The sequence below is a fragment of the Amphiprion ocellaris genome, chromosome 5, assembly GCF_022539595.1.
Source record: "Amphiprion ocellaris isolate individual 3 ecotype Okinawa chromosome 5, ASM2253959v1, whole genome shotgun sequence".
Classification (NCBI taxonomy): domain Eukaryota; kingdom Metazoa; phylum Chordata; class Actinopteri; family Pomacentridae; genus Amphiprion; species Amphiprion ocellaris.
In genome coordinates this window covers 38745947-38767540 of record NC_072770.1, presented here as the reverse complement: position 1 = coordinate 38767540, position 21594 = coordinate 38745947, and the positions used below count along the sequence as shown (strand labels likewise).

Here is a 21594-nt window from a genome sequence, read left to right as displayed (position 1 = left end):
TGGTCAGGACTTTCTGCTGCAGATCTTCTAAGAAACTTCTTTAAATCCCACTTTTTTCCAACAGAGGCAAGAATGGCGTAATGCCGCTGCCTCCGAGTTTTTTTCTCTCTTTCCCTCCACAGTTTGAACTCGGTCCAGTGAAAATATTCCAGTCTGCAGGTGCTCCTCGGTCCTCCAACCTGGAAACGGAATTCCAGAGAAGCGTTTTAATTACGGCGTGATGTCACCACGTCCACACTCATTCAGCAGCACGAACCTTCCTCCCTGTTTACACGCGCACACGCACGAAGTAAAACCTAAATGAGCTGCAGTTTTTTTGGTTCTCTGGACAGAAATGTTGAGTTTCCTCACAGGATCCAGAACTTCAGCCTTAAAGCAGAAGATGTGATCAGTTAGAAACATCTTAATCTCCTCTTTATGTGTCTATTTTAGGGTCTCTGGTGTATTTTTACAGTTATTGTGCATATTTTTTAAGTTGTTTTGCATATTTTGTAGTCATTTTCTATGTTTTCACGCTTATTTAGCATCTTTTCAGGGTTGTTTTTCTTTTTTCTGCAATTATTTTGTGTCTATGCGGTCACTTTGCATCTTTTGCAGTTATTTTGCATCGTCTTAAAATAGTTTAGCGTCCTTTTAAAATTGTTTTGCATCTTTTTTGGTAATTTTGTATGTGTGTTTAATAATTTTGGAAGTTTCTCACATCTTTTGGTAATTGTTTTTTTCATAGTTTTTTTTTGCATCCGTCTCTTTGCAGATGATGTGATGTTTTTTATGGTCGTTTAGCCTCCTGCAGTTGCTTTGTACATCTTTGTAACTGTTAACGCTGTTATTCTGCATCTTTTTGCAGCCATTTATCAACATCTTTAAGTTATTTTTGCATCTTTTTGTGCTCATTTGTTCTTTTTTTTAGCATGTCTTTGCAGTTCTTATATCTTTAGCAGCTGTTTTCTGTTTCTTGTGGTTATATGGTTAAGGGTTTTAGCTGTTATTTTGCATATTTTCAGAGTTCTTTTGTATCTCTTGCAGCTATATTGCATCTATTTCCACATCTTCTTAAAGTTGTTTTGCATTCTTTTCGGGTCATTTTGTACATTTTCCAATGAAGGTGAATAATTTTTGTTCAAGTTTCTCACATCATTTTGTAATTATTTTGTGTCTCTTTGCAGACGATGTGACGTTTTTTATGGTTGTTTAGCCTACTGCAGTTGTTTCATACGTCTTTGTAACTGTTAACGCCGTTATTCTGCGTCTTTTTGCAGCCATTTGTCCTCGTCTTTAAGTTATTTTTGCATCTTTTTGTGCTCATTTGCTCAATTTGCAGTTGTCTTGCAATGTTTGTGGTTAACTTGCATCTCTTTGTTGTTGTAGAAAAGTCTCTCCATCTCAGCTGCTGAAGCCTGGAACTCTTTCAGAGGAGTCATAGGAGTCTTGGTGGCCTACCTCACTAGTCTCTCAGTTTTAACTACTTTTTACAGCTACTGTAAATTTGTCTGTAATTTTTAATCTCGTCTTTTTTATTTTTTATTCTCCTGATCAGCCTGCCTCTTTCTGTTTTAACTTCCTTTCTTCATATTTATCTGAGTTGTTCTTGCCTCCAGGTTCTTTCTTTCTGAAGTAAAGCCCTTCGTGTCACCGTCTTGTTGAGAGAGACAAACCAGCTTTGCTTTGCGGTAAAAGTCTAAAACCTCAGAAACACTTTTCATCGTCTCTGTTCATACATCAGGACTCGTTGTGCATCGGAGGAATCGTGGGTGTTTGACGTGAAAACAAACCGAGCGGCTTCAGGTCCGGAAACGTCGACGCAGCAGATTGAGGAAATGTGGTTTTCATGCAGCGTTCGGGGAACATTTCATTCCTGAATGAGAACCTGTTTGAGACACGCAACAAGAATCAGAGTCAGAGCGAGGACACGAATCCAGCTGATAAACAGTCCTCTGATCCTGCTGAACGTCAGAGCGGAGCCTCGACAACTCAGTCTGACACTGGAATCAACAGCAGGTTTACCGTCGTCACGGAGATTCACAGCTGGAAGTCCAGGATCAGGTTCCAGCAGCTGGTCCTCCTGATGGGACTCAGACCAGAGGTTCTCTCAGGTGAAGTATTTACAGCAGGAGAGTCAAACTCACTCTAGTCCAGGTTCCACATCCAGTCCAGTTTGATCTCCAGTAAAACCACTAAAACCACAGCATAGTAACCTATAAATAACCACAACTCCTAATGGTTCCTTTGTTTTAGTGCAAAAATGTTCACATTTCAGGAATTATCTTTTTACAAAGCATCATGAACAACCTGAAATTTCTGAAGAAAAATACATTTAGTTTCATCAACATCCAGCCTCAGTTTATCATTTCCACATTACAACTTCCAGATCACAGAGTGTCGACAAAGGAACACAACATTTAGTCCTCTGGAACTGAACCATAGGATTTACTGGAGGATCAGAACCACAAAAGTCAGATAAAGAACAAAAACAAGGCAAAATATTACAAAAATAAGACACAAAAACGAGACACAAAATGAGAAAAATGAGACACAAAACGAGAAAAATGAGACACAAAACGACAGAAGAAAAATCTAGTATTTTACTTTATGATCAAAACAACTTGTGAAGGTCTAGAAATGATTTTAAATTTATAGTTTTACTATCTTTCAGCATCATTTTGCTTTGCAGTCATTTAGCATCTTTTTGCAGTTATAAGGAATAGTCTGTAAACAACCCATTTTAAAACTTTTCACATCTTCTTCTTCTTCCCTGTCAGCAGCTTCCAGCTTCTTCCTCTGAATTAAAGGCTGATTCTGGTTTATTTCCTCCTGCTGTATTCGCTGTTAATGCTTATGTTTCTCCTCCACCGTCTCTCAGAACAGGATCTAACGTGGAAACCTTCCTTCCCAGGTCGTTGCCGCTCCATTGACTGTCCCACAGTAAATCTGCTGACTGACTGAAACCCTGTTGGAGCTGCAGGTGTCCGTCCTCCTCCAGACGGACTCGGAGCTCTGCTGGACTCAGTAAACGGTTCAACCATCGCAGCAGCAGCAGGAATAACGGAGCAGGCTGATATTTGGACAGACAGGGGTGAGCGGCGCTGCTAAGCCACACGTCCAGACAGCGTCTAGTGAGGTTACGCTGAAAAAACAAAGAGTCAATTTGTTCACAGGTCAAAAACCTGCAGCTCCGTTTATAAAAGGTTTGTTTAGATGGCAGGAAGTATAGAATATTCACAGTTTGGAATCACACGTGTGTCAATACGGCTGTTATTTTATCATTGGAAATATTAGTCACAGTGTCTGCTAACGCTAAAATAGCTTCAGGGTCAGGAAGTTTCACAGCCAAGGATTCTTTATGGGGGTTAGGGTTAATTTTTTGACGTTTTTTGTCTCGTTTTTGTCATTTCGTGTCTTGTTTGTGTCAATTTCTGTCTCATTTCTGTCATTTTGTGTCTCATTTCTGTCATTTTGTGTCTCGCTTCTGTCATTTTGTGTCTCGTTTCTGTCATTTTGTGTCTCGTTCCTGTCGCTTTGTGTCTCATTTCTGTCATTTTGTGTCTCGTTTTTGTCGTTTTGCGTCTCATTTTTGTAAAATGGACGATAAGGCAGGAGGTGTTTTCAGCTACCTTGTGACTGATTAGTAGTACTGTATGGTCGAGTGTTGTGTCCGTGAGTTCTCAGTTGGATCCTGGGGCTGCAAAGAGATTCAGAATGGTCGAAAGAGGGGAAAAATAACAAATAAAGCCCCTAGTTTAATATAAGACTGTATAAAAATAGACTCCGTGTCTAAATGTTTTGGTGGAAGTCTCCTTTAGGATGTGAATCTGTGTCTCTGAATGTTTCGGCTGAGTTTCCTCTGACTTCAATCCTCCTCATCTGCTCTGAGTTAGCATTGTGTGGACGTTGTGTTTGCTGTGTTTGTGTAGATGCAGTCTGTTGCGTGTCACACTGACAGAAACAACATGGGTTGATTCATCAGTGTGACGGAGATTCATCACGTAAACAGAACACAGCGTGTAAATAAACCAACGGACAAACAGGTCAAAGGTAGGCTGGGGGTAAAGGAGGAAGAACGGTGGAGGAACTGCTTTTAGTCCAAGTCTGGAAGGACATTCACTTAAATATGCAGCAAGAGTCACATAGAGGTACAAAATGACCACAAAAAGACAAAAAATGACCACAGAGATACAAAAAATTATGCCAAAGAGACAATAAAAAATGACCACAAAGAGCTACTTTCATACAGCAAGCTAATGTGGATGTTAATTTCTTTTAAGCTAACGCCCACATTAGCTTATTTCATATAGAACGCTAATGATGTTACTTCTTTTAATTCATGTGTTGTATGTAGCTTGTATTGCAAGCTAACACTCATGTTAGCGTATGTCATATTGCAAGCTAGCGTCCAAATTAGCTACTTTCACATAGCAAGCTAATGTGGATGTTAGCTTCTTTTAAGCTAGTAGCCATATTAGCTTACCGGTATTTAATTTTACAAGCTAACGTCCACATTAGCTTCATTCATACAACTAGCTAATATAGCTAATATCAACAAAAACTTCAGTTTTGGTGTATTTTTTGTCTCGTGGTCATTTTATGTCTCTTTGTATTTCTTTTTTTATGTCTTTTAGTGCTTTATGTTGTGTCTTTCACATCTCTTTGTTCATCTCTCATTGTTTCCTGTATATCTGTGGCCAGTTTACCTCCTGTTATGTGTTTTTTGTTTTGTGTGGCTTGTTTTCACTTTTTGTGGTCATTTTGTGTCTCTCTGGGGTCATTTCATGTCATTTCATAGTGAAAATGATGACCTTTCAAACTACTTATATGGACAAATACTTCAGAGACTTTGTTTTCTAGTATATGAATGTAGGACTGCAGATACATTAGTACCAACGAGCTTATCATTTTACATAAAGTAGCATTATTAATGAGACATACAGCTGTACTTTTATTCATTTTGTAGTTTAAACAAACACTAATGATTACTGATACTTCTCCACTAGTGTTTATCTGGTATTTCTGCATATTTCTTTCATTTCTTGAACACAAATGAAGCTCCGGTTCCTGGAAAGTATCCCTTCAAGGACTCCGTTTCATTTCCAACCTTCAGCTGACCTGAACCAGAACCAGCCCACTGAGCTGCTTCCTGGATTTCCTGATGTTCTTCCAGTGCCACCTTCAGGCTTCCTCCTGGTGGAACAAATTGAGAACATCCAGAGGAGTTTACAGGTTGCAGGTGCTCTGAACAATGAGCCACGGACCAGCGGCCGACTGTTTATTGTTTTCTGAGAGGACTGAAGTCAACCGTGGAAACTGTGAGCGTCGTGGACACGCTCAGTGAACCGTCAGTCCTCCTCGGTGACCTTCAGAGAGCTGAAACACAGAAAGTAGACGTAGAATCAGGCCGACCGTGTTGACGTCAGCGCCTGTTGTTGTTGTTGTTATGAGGGAATATGTTAGTTATTGTGTGGACGCTGCTTCCTGGAAAATGTCTGAGGTGGTTGTTGTGTGTTTATTTGGTTTGTTTCCAGCAGAAAGGTGCTTCCAAAGTTTTATTAAGTCATCTTAGGGAATTTACAGTAAACTAGGAGACAAAACACAAGAAAAACATCAACCAGACACAGAAAACACACAAACCTTTAATCACTTTGTGTGATTTAGTGAGAGCAGCTTAAAGTTTCCTTCAGTGCTTCTATTAAAACTCTTCAGTGATGCAGAATGTTGTGTTCTGAAGGTAATTTAGTTGAATGTTCAGTAGATGTGAAGCCCCTCAGATCTGAGCCAGACCACAAAAAGACGCAAAATGATGACATAGAGATGAAAAATTATGATACAGAGATGTAAAATGACCCTAAAGACCCTTAAAACGACCATAAAAGGACGTAAAATGTCCATAAAGACACTCAAAATGACCAAAAAAAAGGTAAAATGACCAAAAATTGGTAAAAAATGACAACGGAGATGCGAAATAATGATACAAAGAGACACAAAACGACCTCAAAGAGATGCAAACCAACAACAAAAACACACAATGTGACCACAACAAGATACAAAATGATGACATAGAGATGCAAAAATGACCTCGAAGATGAACAAAAATTTAACATTTATCTCTGTGGTCACTTTGTGTTTTTTTTGTGGTCACTTTGTGTGGTTTTTTTTGGTCATTTTATGGTCATTTTACATCTTTTTGTGTTCGTTTTGTGTTTCTTTGATGTTTTTTTGTGTCTCTATATGTTCATAAATCCAAATCCTTCTTGCCTGTTCGATATATTTTGTGTTTGTGATGAAACAGTGTTTTTTCTTTCCTCTGTCTCTTTAATCAGCAATCCATCATCACCTCTCCTCCCTGGACTCACCTGTCTCCCCTCCTCCCCCTCCTCCCCCTGTGTTACCTGGCAGCCTGCTGCTGCTGCTGCTGCTGCTGCTTCTGCCGCCGCCGCCGTTTATTTTCTCTGGGTTTGGTTTTTCTACCGCCGCTGCCAGAGACAATATTATTCTGGAAACCTGCAGGTATGAACAGTTCAGGTCCAACAGAGGGCAGATTGTGTGGTGCTAATGAAACACGTGGAGCTGCTGGATCACTAATGATGACTGTCCGTCCCTCCGTCCCTCCATCCCTCAGGTGATTTCCTTTCATCTCCCCGCCTTTGATTTCATGGTGACGTCCATTTCATGCTCATTTCCTCGTGGCGCCTCGCCTCAAGGCCGGCTTTCATTCGCCACGAAACGGCCTCTTATGCTCTGACCTCTGGATCAGTCCGGCTGCACATCTGGAGCAACACCAGACCCACTATCCAGCTGTGGACCAGGACATCTGGAGCAACACCAGACCCACTGTCCAGCTGTGGACCGGGACATCTGGAGCAACACCAGACCCACTGTCCGGCTGTGGACCGGGACATCTGGAGCAACACCAGACCCACTGTCCGGCTGTGGACTGGGACATCTGGAGCAACACCAGACCCACTGTCCAGCTGTGGACTGGGACATCTGGAGCAACACCAGACCCACTGTCCAGCTGTGGACTGGGACATCTGGAGCAACACCAGACCCACTGTCCAGCTGTGGACTGGGACATCTGGAGCAACACCAGACCCACTGTCCGGCTGTGGAAGAGGACTGAACGATCAGTCCGGCTGCTGGTTCATAGATGGACAAATATTAGCACAAATTCTGGAGTTTAGTTTGTTCCTCGTTGAAAAGACACAAAACGACAAATCAGGTCACTGAGTGGTGGCAGCTGCTGATTCCTATAGGTCATTTTGTGTTAATTTGTGGTTCTTTGTGTCTTTTAGTGGTTGTTTTGTGTCTCTGTGTGGTTGTTTTGTGTCTTTTAGTGGTTGTTTTGTGTCTATTTGTGGTTGTTTGTGTCTTTAGTGGTTGTTTTGTGTCTTTTAGTGGTTGTTTTGTGTCTCTGTGTGGTTGTTTTGTGCCCTTTAGTTGTTGTTTTGTGTCTCTGTGTGGTTGTTTGTGTCATTTAGTGGTTATTTTGTGTCTCTGTGTGGTTGTTTTGTGCCCTTTAGTGGTTGTTTTGTGTCTTTGTGTGGTTGTTTGTGTCTTTTAGTGGTTGTTTGTGTCTTTGAGTGGTTGTTTTGTGTCTCTGTGTGGTTGTTTTGTGTCTTTAGTGGTTGCTTTGTGTCTGTGTGGTTGTTTGTGTCTTTTAGTGGTTGTTTTGTGTCTCTTTGTGGTTGTTTTGTGTCTCTGTGGTTGTTTTGTGTCATTTAGTGGTTATTTTGTGTCTCTTTGTGGTTGTTTTGTGTCCTCGTCTACAGAAATGTATGTATTTGTTCATAAAGTTTTTAAAATAGACGTCATCAGCAGGAATCCAGAAAGAGAAAAATCAACACATTGTTAGTTTGAACATTTGCTTGTTTGTGTTTAATAGTTGAACCTAGAGGTGTCATTGAACCAGGAACCCTGTGATCACATGATGAACTTGTTCAACCACTGCACCACATGGTCAGCGGTTGAACTTCTCCTGGGATTGGGTCTGGATTGACGTCAGCACCACAGAATGTGGAAACACCTGGGCTCCGTTTCATGAAGCAGGTTCAACAAACTCTGAGTTTAACCCTGAACTCTGAGTTGATCTACTCTGAGATAGAAAACTCTGAGTTTTCGGTTTCACAACGGCTGATTTGAGTTGGTTTAATCAACTCAGAGTAGTTTCACCTGGAGTTAAGCGCGTGCACCACAACTCTGAAAAGCCAGTATCAATGGAGCGCCGATTCGACGAGTCACCATGGCAACGGGGAAGCGGAGGACTGCGTTTTTTACACCACTTGAACTGGACATCTTAATTCGTTCATATGGCGACTTCGAACACGTTTTTAGAAAGAAGTGCAACACCTGCAGCTGCAAAAGAGAGGGAGACGGTGTGGGAGAACATTGCTGCCCTGTCAATGCGTAAGTTTAAATCACAATAATATTACAGGAAAACTGTTTGAATAGTAGCCTATTAAGTTATTTCATTTAGGTGCAATCCTGCAGGGGAGAAGCTTAAGATGAAATATAAGAACATTGTTCAAACAGGTAAGAAGTCAGCATAATCTCATGGAGCTACCTCAGTTTGATCATGTTTTACATTGTAAAGTAGCCTAAATATTAAGTGGCTGTTTTACTGTGCAGTGGTTTTATCCCACACACAGCCTAAATGTCTGCATCCATATCATGTTCTGTTAAATAATTAAGCCTATTTAAACTAACACAGACTTCTACTCAGCCAACTATATATATATATATATATATATATATATATATATATATATATATATATATATATATATATATATATATATATATATATATACACACACACACATACATATAAATACATATAAATATAGATAGATATAGATATTTTTTTAAAGCATATTCATACAAATATTTATTTCTCTTTTATGTCTTGTTTTTCTTTTGGCCCAACAGATTGTGATGGTGTTATCTGCCTGGTGGAGCCCCTTCACACCACAACAGAGCTTGTAACTGTAAGTAGACAATACTCCAGAGATTTAGCCAAATGGTAGTTTAAGTCCACTGAAACATATCAGTCATTTAGGATGAAGAGGATGAAACTGTGTCTGCTGCCTTTACAGAGGGGGATCCAGAAAGGCATCTGGAGGTATGTTACTGATAGTTCTCTTCCCATTCACATTTCTGAACATTCTGGTGGAATATAGTGTGACATTTAGCCTACACTGAAGTATTGCACATTCTCATCCTTTTTAACAGAGCATGGCTGGACAGCAGCAGGATGCTTCCTCAACTTCCACTGCACAGATTGACTCAGTAAGATGGATGTTCAGTAAACACCAGAGGTTCATTCTGTGGAATTCATGTGCAACTGTATAATTTAATGTCCTTTATGTATTCCCAGTTACCAGTAAAACAAATATACAAAATCCACTTGCTGAGAAAAATACAAAAAACAGATAAAGAAATGCAGTACTTGGACCACCAGATTAAGAAGGCAGATCTGGAAATTGAAATACTGGAGCACAAGTTAGAGGTGGATGCAGGTCACAGGTGAATTATGTGAACTACTGGAACATGAACTAAACTAGCTCTTTTATTTGTAGGAAATAAAGAAGACCAAATGAAATGTATGTCATGTGTTTATTTGACTGCTGTGGTGGTGATGATGGAGACTTAAACTCTGCAGTGATTATTGCATATGATGTCTCTGACTGCTCTGCTGTCCTGGATAGCTGGCAGGTGGATGGAGTCATCATCTGGGTCTTCAGTTTGTAGGGCAGAGTGTTGCTCTCCTCTAATAGTGGTAATATTATGAAGAACAACACATGCCACAATAATATCACAGGCCTCTCAGGAGTCACCCTGAGGTGATGTAGACACTGGAAACAGGCTTTCAGCAGGTCTATGGTCATCTCCACCCAGGCTCTCATCCTGCAGTGAACCTGGTTGAAGTTCTGTTGGGGGCCTGGTTCAGGGTCAGGGTATGAGGTCATCAGCCTGGGTTGGCATGGTAACCCCTGTCACCCAGCAGAAGGCCATCAAACTCTCCTGTAATGTATAGTGGATACATTAGAGTATATTAAAGGAGGGAGACAAGTGAATTATATTGTTAAAATCTTTAGGATGTTTACCACGTTGCAGTCTGTTGCTCAGGTTAGACTCATGATAAATCCTCCAGTCATGAACAGATCCAGACCACTTGGCCTCCACATTGGAAATGATGTATGCAGCATCACATATGATCTTGACAGTGCAGAGAATGACTGATGTTAAACTATGATGCAGTCTTTAACATTTTGAAACCGTAGTCAGTCTACCTCTAACCTACCTGCACATTTATACTGTGAATGGACTTCCTGTTCACATGATCAGCTTCATTATGTGAGGGAGCTTTGATGGGGATGTGTGTTCCATCTATGCAGCTAATCACACTGAGAAATCCTAAAAGAAATTAAATTTACTAATCCCAGTCTGAGATTGCAGCACAATGTCATTAACTGGATATGATTTAAAATTAATTTAACAGATCTCTACATCATTCACCTACAATCCTGTGGAACTCCTCCTTGATGGCTCTGACAGGTTTATGTCCAGGGAAAACCACAAAGATGGTAAAAGTCATTTCAGATCCAGACACACTTTTCTGACCGTCCTGCATACAGTTGTCTTACTGAAGTGCTCTGCATCTCCTACATTATATAAAAAACTTCCTTTTGCAAAGAACCGCAGCACAACACACAATATCTGCTGGGATGTGAGAGCATGACTGTGGTTGGTAAAGTTGTAAATGTAAGGACGGATTAGGTTGTATGTAGATTATGGACTGTGAGGTGAAACGGTACCGTTCAAAAAGATAACTGTCCAGAAATGTTAGAACATCTATGCACGGTCTGATAACAATCTCCTGACGAATATTTAATTCTCTGTGCAGTAATTCTGCTCCTTCATCCACTGGATCGTTAATAAAAGGACGTCATTTTGACACACGGCAGAATTAGACTTCACCAAAACTCACCTGATGACTGAATGAATGAGGAAATCAAATGGTGTGTGACTGAAAGAGGGCGGAGACTGAGAGAAACTCGAGGTTTACTGAGATAAACCTGGTCCCGACCAGGTTAGAGTCATAGAGTCTGTTACTATGGTAACTGACCGAGAGTTTAAGTTACCCCTCTTTGTGAAACAGGCTAGAGTTACCCCTCTGTCTCTGGTTTGAGTTACCTCCCTTTGTGAAACGGAAAACTCAGAGTTTCCCTCATTTCAGGGTTAACAAACTCAGTTTTCACTAAAGCTGCTTCGTGAAACGGACCCCTGGAGTGAACAACCTGCATGTCAATGCAGGAGCAGAGCGCCATCTGCAGGCGGAGATGAGGAACCTCACAGTTCTGATGCTGAGGCACAAATCCAACCGACAGGTGAGCGGAGAATCAGACACAAAAAGACCAAAACTGAACATAGATGGAACATAACAAGATAGAAATAATCAAAACAAGATATAAAATGACCTCAAAGAAACACAGAATGACCAATAAGATCTTAAAAACAACCACAAGATGGTGAAAATGACCAAAATAAGACAGAAAGTTACCAAATCAGAACACAAATTCAATCACTCAGACTTTATTTATAAAGCATTTTTCAGATAAATTAAATGTAAATGATGAAAATGACCAAATCAACACACAAAATCACCAAAAATGACCAAAAATGATAAAAAAAAAAAAACCACAACAAAATAATGAAAATGACCAAAACAAGTCACAAAATGACCAAAATGATAATGAAAACAAACACAAAAGGATGAAAATGGCCAAAAAAAGGCACAAAATGACCAAAAAGAGACACAGAATTACCAGTACAAGACACACAATGATAATAACAAAAACAAACACAAAAGGATGACATGGCCAAATCAAGGCACAAAATGAATTTTAAAAAGATACAAAATGACCAAAACAAGACACTAAATGACCAAAATGAAAATAAAAAGCAACACAAAAGGATGAAAACGGCCAAAACAAGACACAAAGTGACCAAAAAGATAATAAAAAAACAGCACAAAAGGATGAAAAGACCAAATCAAAGCACAAAATGACTAAAATTACAGAAAAAATGAGCAAAATAGGATGTAAAATGACCCTGAAGACACACAAAATGATCAAAATATTGTTTTAAACAACCACCAAATTATAAAGATGACTAAAATAAAACAGAAAACTATCAGGGTTGAGGTAATTTCTTGTTGTTCAAGCTGTTTTAGGGTTATTTATTCTGCTTAAACACAAATTTTTCTCCACAAAGATGCAAACCAGAGGACAGATTAGAGGGCTGAGTGTAAATAAAACCTTTTTTATCCTCTTTCTTTATGTTTTCTCTATGCTCTGAATGTTTCATTTATAATATAATCAGAACATAAAAAGCATGTTTGCGAAATTAACTCAGCATATAATATGAAAATAATGCTAATGTAGGTTATTCGTCATTAAATATGACTAGAAGAATGAGTGAAAAGCTTAGACTGGTCTTCTGCACCTCCCATGTTGTTTCCATGTGCGACCAGCAGGCGGCGCTGCAGCTTTAAAAATAGAAGCTGCTGTCGGTTCACCTCCAGGTTACACAACTCAACCTTCTCCTGGTTTTAATGCAACACTTATAGAACTTCATGTCCTGGAAAACCCTGATAAAAACCAGTCCGGATGGTTGGAATGATCCCTTAATTAATTAATTAGCACCAAACGTTTCTCACACGGCTGTTTCTTAGTTTTATGGAACTGTAAACTCAACATCTTTTGGTTTTTGACTCCAAATCAAGCAATAAAACAAGTTTTTAACTTCCCGATCGGATGTTTTCAAAAAAACACACAAAATTACCAAAACAAGATTCAAAATCACAACAAAGAGGTAAAATAACAGCAAAAAGTCTCAAAACCACCGCAAAAAGAAAGAAAATCAGTGCAAAAATACACAAAATTACCAAAAAAGAGTTGAAATTAGGACCAAAAGTCATAAAAGACTCCAAATCATCTAAAAAGATGGTAAATCACGAGAAAAACACACAAAATTACCACAAAAAGACACGAGATCTTTGCAAAAGCACACAAAATTATCAAACAAAAGGTTGAAATTAGGACAAAAAGTCCCTAAATCACCACAGAAAGTTGTGAACCTTGTCCAGAGTTGTTCTGGTTCATGTTGGACTCTGAGCTAAATAAACCTCCTTAAAAATGATAAATGTTCTGAGCTAAATAAATGTTCTGAATTAAATAAATGTTCTGAACTAAATAAATGTTCTGGTTTCAGGAATTCTTCCTGATTCTGTCTGAACTCTTTTCTTTCTATTGAAACTTTCAGTCTCACTTCTCTTTTCTTTATTAACATCTGACGTCTTCGTTCCTGTTTCAGACCCAACATGAATACTGTGTTGTTGCTGCTGTTGTTGTTGTTGACCTTTACGACTTCCTCACAGTCATGGGGTGATGTCTCTGCTTTTGTCTTCCACCTTTCTTTTCTCTGACATCAGGAGACGTTCATAAATGTCATCTGAGATACGAGGAACTCCATGGAGCTGCGTTCACTTTGCCTCCAGGCCGATGAGGAAACTTAGAGCTTCACTCTCTGGGCTGTTTTCTCTGTTAGCTTTCACTCATAAAATACACAAAGCACAGAGTCACACGGCGTCTGACCTCATGAAGCTGAAGAAAAGACGACGACAGACTCAGAACTTCTGCAAGAGGAAACCAAATATGACAAAGACGCATAAAACAACTAAAAACAGACAAAAAATATAAACAAAAAGACACGCAACATCTGCAGACAGGCACAAAATCATCACAAAGACACAAAATTCAACTGAAAGTGGACACAAGCAACCGCAAAGAGACACAAAACAACCACAAAGAGACACAAAACAACCACAAAGAGGCACAAAACAACCACAAAGACACAAAACAACCACAAAGAGAGAGTTAAAAACTGAGAGACCTGGTTACTGATCAGAAAATAAAACAGTGACCAGGTGAAACAGGTAAACAGAGACTGGAAACTCCAACTTCCTGTTTGAGCAGCAAACAATAAACCCACGTCTGGTGTTCCCCTGATAGCTGTTTATATAAGTACAATCTCACACACACACACATAGTACACACACACACACACACACACACACACACACACACACACACACTCACACACTCACAAGTAAATAAATAAATTAATAGTCACATGTTGGGAAAATTAGAATGAGCAAATCTTTTTAAATGGTGAATTCTGTTAGAGTTTCAGTTCAGTTTCAGACTACTTTGATATTCATTATAGAAGACCTGCTGCTGATTTAGGATCAGAAAAGACTAAAAGCCTCATAAATGATCATTAATGTTCTGAAAACAAACAGCTGATAGTAAACTTCTGCTACACGACAAAAACTCTGAGCTCCAGTTTGATCCCAGAAGGGAAACGAGCTTCAGGAGGGAAAAGAAACCGCAGAGTTTCCACTGAGGGTTTTACTGGGAAGGACAGAAAGCGAAAGGAGAGAAAAAAAGAAAAGAGGATGGCAGGAAATTTAGCGGAAGATGTCGTCACTGGAGGAGTTTCCATGAAGCAGCAGCAGCAGCAGCAGAAGAAGAAGAAGCAGGTTTCTGTTTCCTGAAACCGACGTCAGCAGGAGAAAATCCAACCTGAAACAGAATAAAAAATTATGTTTAAACACAAACATAGATCAGAGTGTTAGTTAATCCTCAGTAAAAAAAAAATGAAATAAATAAAGGTTTTTATTCTCACATAACTTTTTCAGCTTTATGGAGAGAAAACTTCCAATATTCAGGTTTTTACTCTCAGTTAAAATCTTTAAAGTCTGAGTTTGTTCTGTTACTCTGATCTGAAATCTGCACTCCAGCGGCTCTAAACTAAACTAACCTCTCCAGAGGTTAGTTTAGTTTACTAACTTAGTTTTTTTAACAGAGAGGTTTGTTCTTCCATCGTTCACCTCCTGTTTTAGAGAACATTTGGTTCCGTAAAAAACAAAAGAGATGGTTTTTCTAGCTTTTGACAGGATTTCACAGATTTACTGAAATATTCTGCAATAACAGTGTCTTTAAAATAATAAAAATATATCAAGAAAATATTTTGAATCGTCTCCTCCATTTTCTCGGTTACCATGGTGATGACGCTATCTAACACTGGAGCATCTCTAAACATCAGAATATTATATAAGAGTTTGATATTTTATGTCAGTTAATTAAGAAAGTTATTATTATTATTACTTTTATTATTATTATACTATAAGTTATGCGTAAATACAAATAGGAGAACATTTTAACATATAAATATATAAATTTTATTTTCCACATATTGGCAAATAATTTAAAAATGTTGTAAAGTTTCATTTGTTTTTGAATTTAGTCTGATTTTAAAATGTGAAAACACACACACACACACACACACACACACACACACATATATGTGTATATATATATATAAAAACAAAAATAATAATAAAATAAAGAAAAAACACGAAAAAACAAGTCAGCACGACTTTAATGCAAAGCTTTTTTGGTGAGTCTGAAACTAATCTTCTCTGTGCAACAACACAATTATAGCTCTATTCATATTTACTACACTGCGCTGATGCCTTTTATTGTTTTTTATTTTCCAGTTACAGATAAGATAAACTTTATTGATTCCACACTGGGTGAAGCTCACCGTTACAGCAGCCCAAAAGACAGTGCAGAGTCAGAATATATTATAAACACAGTACAAAAACTGCACAGAAACATCAAAATACATTACTTTGAGCCTTTTGTAAGACAACAAAAGTCATAATAACAATAATAATATTTACAAAATATGACATTTTCAAGAACTCTATATACAAAATACAGTTTGTATTTTAACCTTACACTGTACTACTTACGTTTAAACTTTTAGGACGTATTTTTCTGCTTATGCTTAACCTTTCTATTGCTGAAACTTCTGAGACTTTGAATAGGAGCAACTTTAATGTAGGCAAAGTGAGATTTAAATAAAAATGAAATGACTGGAATTTTCCTAAAACTAATATATGGGTTTTTGAAAAAACATACACTAAAAATAAATGAAAACCAACAGTTATTAAATGCTAAAACTGCAGCTTTAAAGTCATCTCGCCTTGTGGATTTGATTGCATTACCGCTACGTCACCGATGGGGGCGTGCCCAAACCTGTTGAATGTGGCGAATTTCCCGAAAGTCACGGAGGCGGGAGGGTGGATGGAACGGCGGACGCTGATTGGACGAGAGGGTGCGGCACGTCAGTTATATAAATGAGCGGAGGCGCCGGTGTGGACACTCAGTCAAGCCGAGCAGCATCCGGAGAGAGATTAGGCACACCGACACAGCTAACGGCGATAAAAAGGTGGAGATCTTCTGTTGGACTATACCGGAACAAAAACACCCAGCCGCCGAAGGAAGACTGCTCTTTTTTCGTCTTTTTTTATCTTTTAAAAGCGACAGATAACTTTTTCCTCTTGTTTTTTTTGTACCTGAACGGACAGCCATGCTCAGCCTGGGCCTCCTGTTGGTTTTATCCGCCTCCGTGTTCTCAGAGTCGGTAAGTTTCACTGAATATCTCCGGCTAAAGTTTGGTTCAAAAACCGGTTTAGACTCGTTTTCTGTGCCTCCGGCTAGCTGAAATGCTGCTACCTGTTGATTAACCGATAGCGCCGCTGTGATTTAACTTTCGCTAGCCGGTTAGAGCGACTAGTTTGGCTGGTTAGTGATTGGTTGGTTAGCTGGTTAGCTGGCCCGGGGAGAAGGGCTCACTCCGGCGTCCACAGCCGGCTGCTATTAGCCGGAGAGGGGCCCGGAGAGGGGGCAGAGCTGGCAGTCAGTCCTCCGGGGACAGTCACGGTGGGGACATTTGGGCTGTTTATCACTATTATCGATCAATAAGACGGATCAGTACGTCTGATGTAACCCAACTTTCATAGATTTTTCATAGCCTTAGTGTTATATTTCCATTAAAATCTAAATTAATGTTGAAATATTAGTGTCACCAGTGGAGGAATTTAACTTTAGTAGTAATTTTACTCAATTATTTCCATTCTGTTTATCCTCTACTATGATTTCTAGGCAAATATTTCACTTTGTACCTTTTTATTTGAAAGTTTTAGTTAATTGTCAACTATAAATTATCAGGGTACTGCACTAAATACTGCAGCGATTAATTGATCAGCTAGTATTTGCCAGCTAGAACGAGACACAAAATGACAAAAACGAGACACAAAATGGCAAAAACGAGACATGAAATGAGGGCAAACACAAAATGACAACAAAAAATAAACACAAAACGATAAAAAGACACAAAACGACAACACAAGACTAAATATGACAAAAACGAGACATAAAATGACAAAAACAAGGCAAAGTGTTACAAAAAGGAGACACAAAATGATGACAGACACAAAACGACAAGAAATAAACACAAAACAAGACTAAATATGACAGAAACGACACACAACATAATGAATAAAGCTAAGCACAAAATGCCAAGAATAAGACAAAAAAAAAAACACAAGCGAGGGGAAAAAAGGAAACACAGAACGACAAAAACATGAGACGAATGACAAAAGTCAGACAAAAAAAACAACCAAAAAATACACCTAGTTGTAGTACTTTCTGATTGTTCTCTACCATATTTTCAAGGCAAATGTTGCACTTTTTACCTTTTCATATTTTAAAGTTTTATTTAATTGTCACCAACAAATAATCACTGTACTACACTACTAATGTATAGCTGCAGTGATTAATTGATTAACTAGTATTTTCTGATGTGTTTTCTAAAATCTTTGGAACTATTATTGATCTATACATCTGATGTAACCCAACTTTCATAGATTTGTCATAGTCTTAGTGTTATATTTCTCTTAAAATCTAAATTAACGCTCAAATATTAGTGTCACCAGTGGAGGAATTTAACTTAAGTAGTACTTTTACTCAAGTATTACCATATTTTGAAGCCAAATATTTCACTTTTTACCTTTTTATTTTCATGTTTTAGTTAATTGTCACCAACAAATTATCACTGTATTACACTAATGATGTAAAACTGCAGCGGTTCATTGATCAGCTAGTATTTACTAGCTAGAACGAGACACAACGACGAAAAGGAGACACAAAACATGAATCTATAATTAAAAACCAATCATGTGTGATTGTGGAACAGGCTCTTCTACATAATGAGTTCTGCTACTTCAGGTACTTTATTTTAATGCTAATGCTTCTTAATTTTACATAAGAGGGATAATGAGTTTTCCACAGTCCTAGAATCTACATACTTCTTCCACCACAGAATGTTGCACATTTTTAGCGTCCTTGGGGAACCTTTTGGGATGAGGAGTAAACAAACTGAGCTGAGAGGAGCTGACTTAATGTCAGAAGAATTTGAGCTTGGAGAAGCCAGAAGTTTCTGATAGTTTTCCAGATCTGTGTTGGTATGTTTCCACTTTTATTCTGTAAAGTTCTCCTCTCCTGCCACCTATTTATGAAACGCCAGTTGGAATCTGTTGGTTCATATCATTAAAAATGCTGCATGTTTGCCGATTCCAGCTTCTTAAATGTCAATATTTCCTCGTGGTGTTTGTCTTCGGCTCTGACAAACTGTTCTCTTTGGGTTTTTGATTGTTGGATTGCATTTTGCATTTCATTTTAATGTCTTTTTGGTCACTGCATCTTGTTTTGCATGTTTTCATTGTCCTTTTGGTTGTTTATCATCTTGTCTTGAACAGTTTGAGCATCTTTTTGGTCATTTAGCATCTTATGTTGAAGATTTTGAGTGTCTTTTTGTGCCTTTTTGGTCATTTTGAGTCTCCATTTGGTTGTTTCGCATCTTATTTTGGACATTTAAACCGTCTTTTTGGTCATTTTGAGTCTCCTTTTGGTTGTTTTGCATCTCATTTTGGACATTTAAGGACCCCTTCTTGTAATTTTGAGTCTCTTTTTGGTCATTTTGCATCTGTTTTTTGTCTATTTAAGTATTTTCCATCTTGTTTTAGCTGTTTTGTTTGTCTTTTTGTGCCTTTTTGGTCATTTTGAGTCTCTTTTTGGTTGTTTTGCATCTTATTTTGGACATTTAAAAAGTCTTTTTGGTCATTTTGCATCAGTTCTTGTCTATTTAAGTACTTTCCATGTTGTTTTAGCTGTACTGAGCGTCTTTTTGTGCCTTTTATGGTCATTTTGAGTCTCCTTTTCATTGTTTTGCATCATATGTTGGAGATTTTAAGTATAATTTTGGTCACTTTACATCTATTTTTTGTCTATTTAAGTATTTTGCATCTTGTTTTAGCTGTTTGAGTGTCTTTTCGAGCCTTTTTTGTAATTTTGAATCTCCTTTTGGTTGTTTTGGATCTTGTTTTGGACATTTAAAAAGTCTTTTTGGTCATTTTGAGTCTCCTTTTGGTTGTTTTGCATCTTATTTTGGACATTTAAAAAGTCTTTTTGGTTATTTGGCATCTGTTTGGGACATTTTGAGTGTCCATTTTCCTATATTGCATCTTGCTTTAGTTGTTTCGAATAATTTTTTTGTCATTTCATTCCGTTTTCGGGGCATATTAGGGAAAAACAGACTGAAAATGACTAAAAACAGACTGGAAACGACTAAAAAGAGACTCAAAGCACCTAGAAGGAGACCTAAACAAAAAAAAAAATAGACTCAAAAGAACAAAAATGAGACTGAAAACTATGAAAGAGACTCAAAACAACAAAAAATACACTCAAAGCAACCAAAGACAAACAAAACCACTATAAAAAAGACCAAAAACAACTAAAAAGAGACTCAAGAAACTGAAAATAGACTGAAAATTTTCTTTGGGTTTTTGATTGTTGGTTGGCATTTTCCTGTTAATGTGACTTTTCTGTTTTCTGCTGGTTTATCAACTAAACAGTTTTTTGTTAGGGTGAATTAGCTCAGATGGCATGTTTTTACCAAAATGAAAGATATATGGAGATTTACAGTTTGATATCTGTTTTATTTAGTAGATTTTATTGCTTTTTTTAGCATTCAGAGCTGTACTTTAACAATACTAGATGGATGGAATTTACTTTTCTCATTGTCATTTCAGTTTTCTGTTGATTTAAGTCATTGTTTCTGGTCAATCAGTAACTCAAGCTTTATTTGTTTTGCTTTTCAAACAAATCAAATGGATTTCAGAGTGCTTTACAGGCGACTGACAGAACATAGAAAGTCTCTGTTTGTATTCATCTTCTGTGTTTGCAAACTGAGCGTTTCGTTTTCCACTCTGGAAAATGTGAAGAGGATTTATTTAGTTTCTGTCGGTATTCTGGTGCTTTATCGAACAAGCGATGGGAAGCAGTTGTTTGTCAGCTTAAATTAGCTTGTTGTCATTACTGTATGTTTTATCCACCAATATCTGGAATTGAACAATATAGTATAAGACAAAATGTTACAAAAAGGAGACACAAAATGACAAGAAATGAGACACGCGACATGAAACAAAACTAAAAAGAGACAATAAGTTACAAAGCGACAAAAAAATGGACAAATGAGACAAAAAATGACAAAAACAAGAAACAGCACAAGCAAGACAAAAATCACCCCCTACAACAAAAACGACACGCAGAACAACGAATAACGCGAAACAAAGTGACAAAAATTAGACAAAAAAACACAAATGAGACAAAAACGAAAAACAAAACGACAAGCTGAGACAACAAAAGTCAGAAAAAAACCCAACAAAAACAAGACTAAATATTACAAAAAGGATTGGACCCTCTGGAGGACCGCTTTTGGCCCACGGCCGCATGTTGGACACCCCTAATTTAAGTCATTACTTCTGATAGATTTCTAGGCATCTAAATAATATAACTATGGTCTTCCAGCTGCAGTCAGGCTCTTATTTACCTCTCCAGAGTTGGTTTTAGTGATGCCACCCACATTCAAACACTCCCTCCCCCAGCCAGACCAGTTGCTCTCTACAAATGGTCTGACTGGTCTGTGAGGCTTTAACTGGACGCCTCACACGGATGTTTTTACTCCGCTGAAGCCTGGAATCATTGGAAAGGCTGCGAGGTTTCCGGGATGTGAGTGTCACAGGATGGATTTCCAGTGACTAGAATTCCCATCGGGCTCTCTGGACGTTATTCCGAAGCTCCTGTCCTTCGTGACCGACCTGATCTGCTACATTCCTCGGAGCTCCGTAGCTTCTCCTCCTCCTCCGCCTCCTCTTTTTGATTTCCCCTCTGGAATGTGACCTCTGGTGACCTTGACCGGCCCTCTGGAGGATTTTGCACACTTGGAGGGACCTGAATAGGGCCCCGGGGCCTTTTTACAACGCCATGGAAGATAGCTGTAATTCAATTCTTCCTCATTTAAAATAAAACAAGAACATCTCAGAGTCACATGCTTCACTTTACCTTCTGTGTGTTTCCCATTATAGATATCTGCAGCTATCGCCCGTTTTATTTCCTGTTTCAGACATTTAGCATCGTTCTGTGGTCATTTAGCATCACTTTGTGACAAAACAACAAAAATAAGATAAAATATTACAAAAACGAGACCCAAAACGACAAAAGAACAATCTAGTATTTTACTTTCTGATCAAAACAACTTGTCATGGTCTAGAAATGATTTTAAATTTATAGT

At 38.3% G+C, this 21594-nt stretch overlaps 1 protein-coding gene and 2 long non-coding RNA genes across 5 annotated transcripts in view; 2 read left to right on the top strand and 1 right to left on the bottom strand.

The window, feature by feature from the left end:
* The first annotated feature begins 265 nt into the window (after positions 1-265).
* LOC129348928 (uncharacterized) lies at positions 266-9359 on the top strand. The gene is made up of 7 exons (XR_008601693.1): positions 266-2093; positions 2894-3073; positions 6312-6498; positions 6611-8394; positions 8917-8975; positions 9047-9109; positions 9220-9359. It is a non-coding gene; the product is annotated as an uncharacterized LOC129348928 (long non-coding RNA).
* On the bottom strand, positions 9321-10400 carry LOC118469881 (uncharacterized). 2 transcript variants are annotated; one of them, XR_004846858.2, is made up of 3 exons: positions 10292-10400; positions 10095-10206; positions 9321-10011 (listed from the first exon to the last, which is right to left on the bottom strand). It is a non-coding gene; the product is annotated as an uncharacterized LOC118469881 (long non-coding RNA). The 2 variants fall into 2 exon arrangements; XR_008601692.1 differs by lacking the exon at positions 10292-10400 and having other exon boundaries at positions 10095-10228.
* A 5873-nt stretch (positions 10401-16273) lies between these two features.
* The window catches only part of sdc4 (syndecan 4), a 34427-nt gene continuing 29106 nt past the window's right edge, over positions 16274-21594 (top strand). The window contains exon 1 of one of the 2 annotated variants that reach the window (XM_023264064.3): positions 16274-16545. In XM_023264064.3, coding sequence (XP_023119832.1) covers positions 16492-16545 — 54 coding nt within the window. In that variant the 5' untranslated portion in view covers positions 16274-16491. The remainder of the gene's footprint in view (positions 16546-21594) is intronic. The other variant, XM_023264067.3, reaches the window with a different exon arrangement.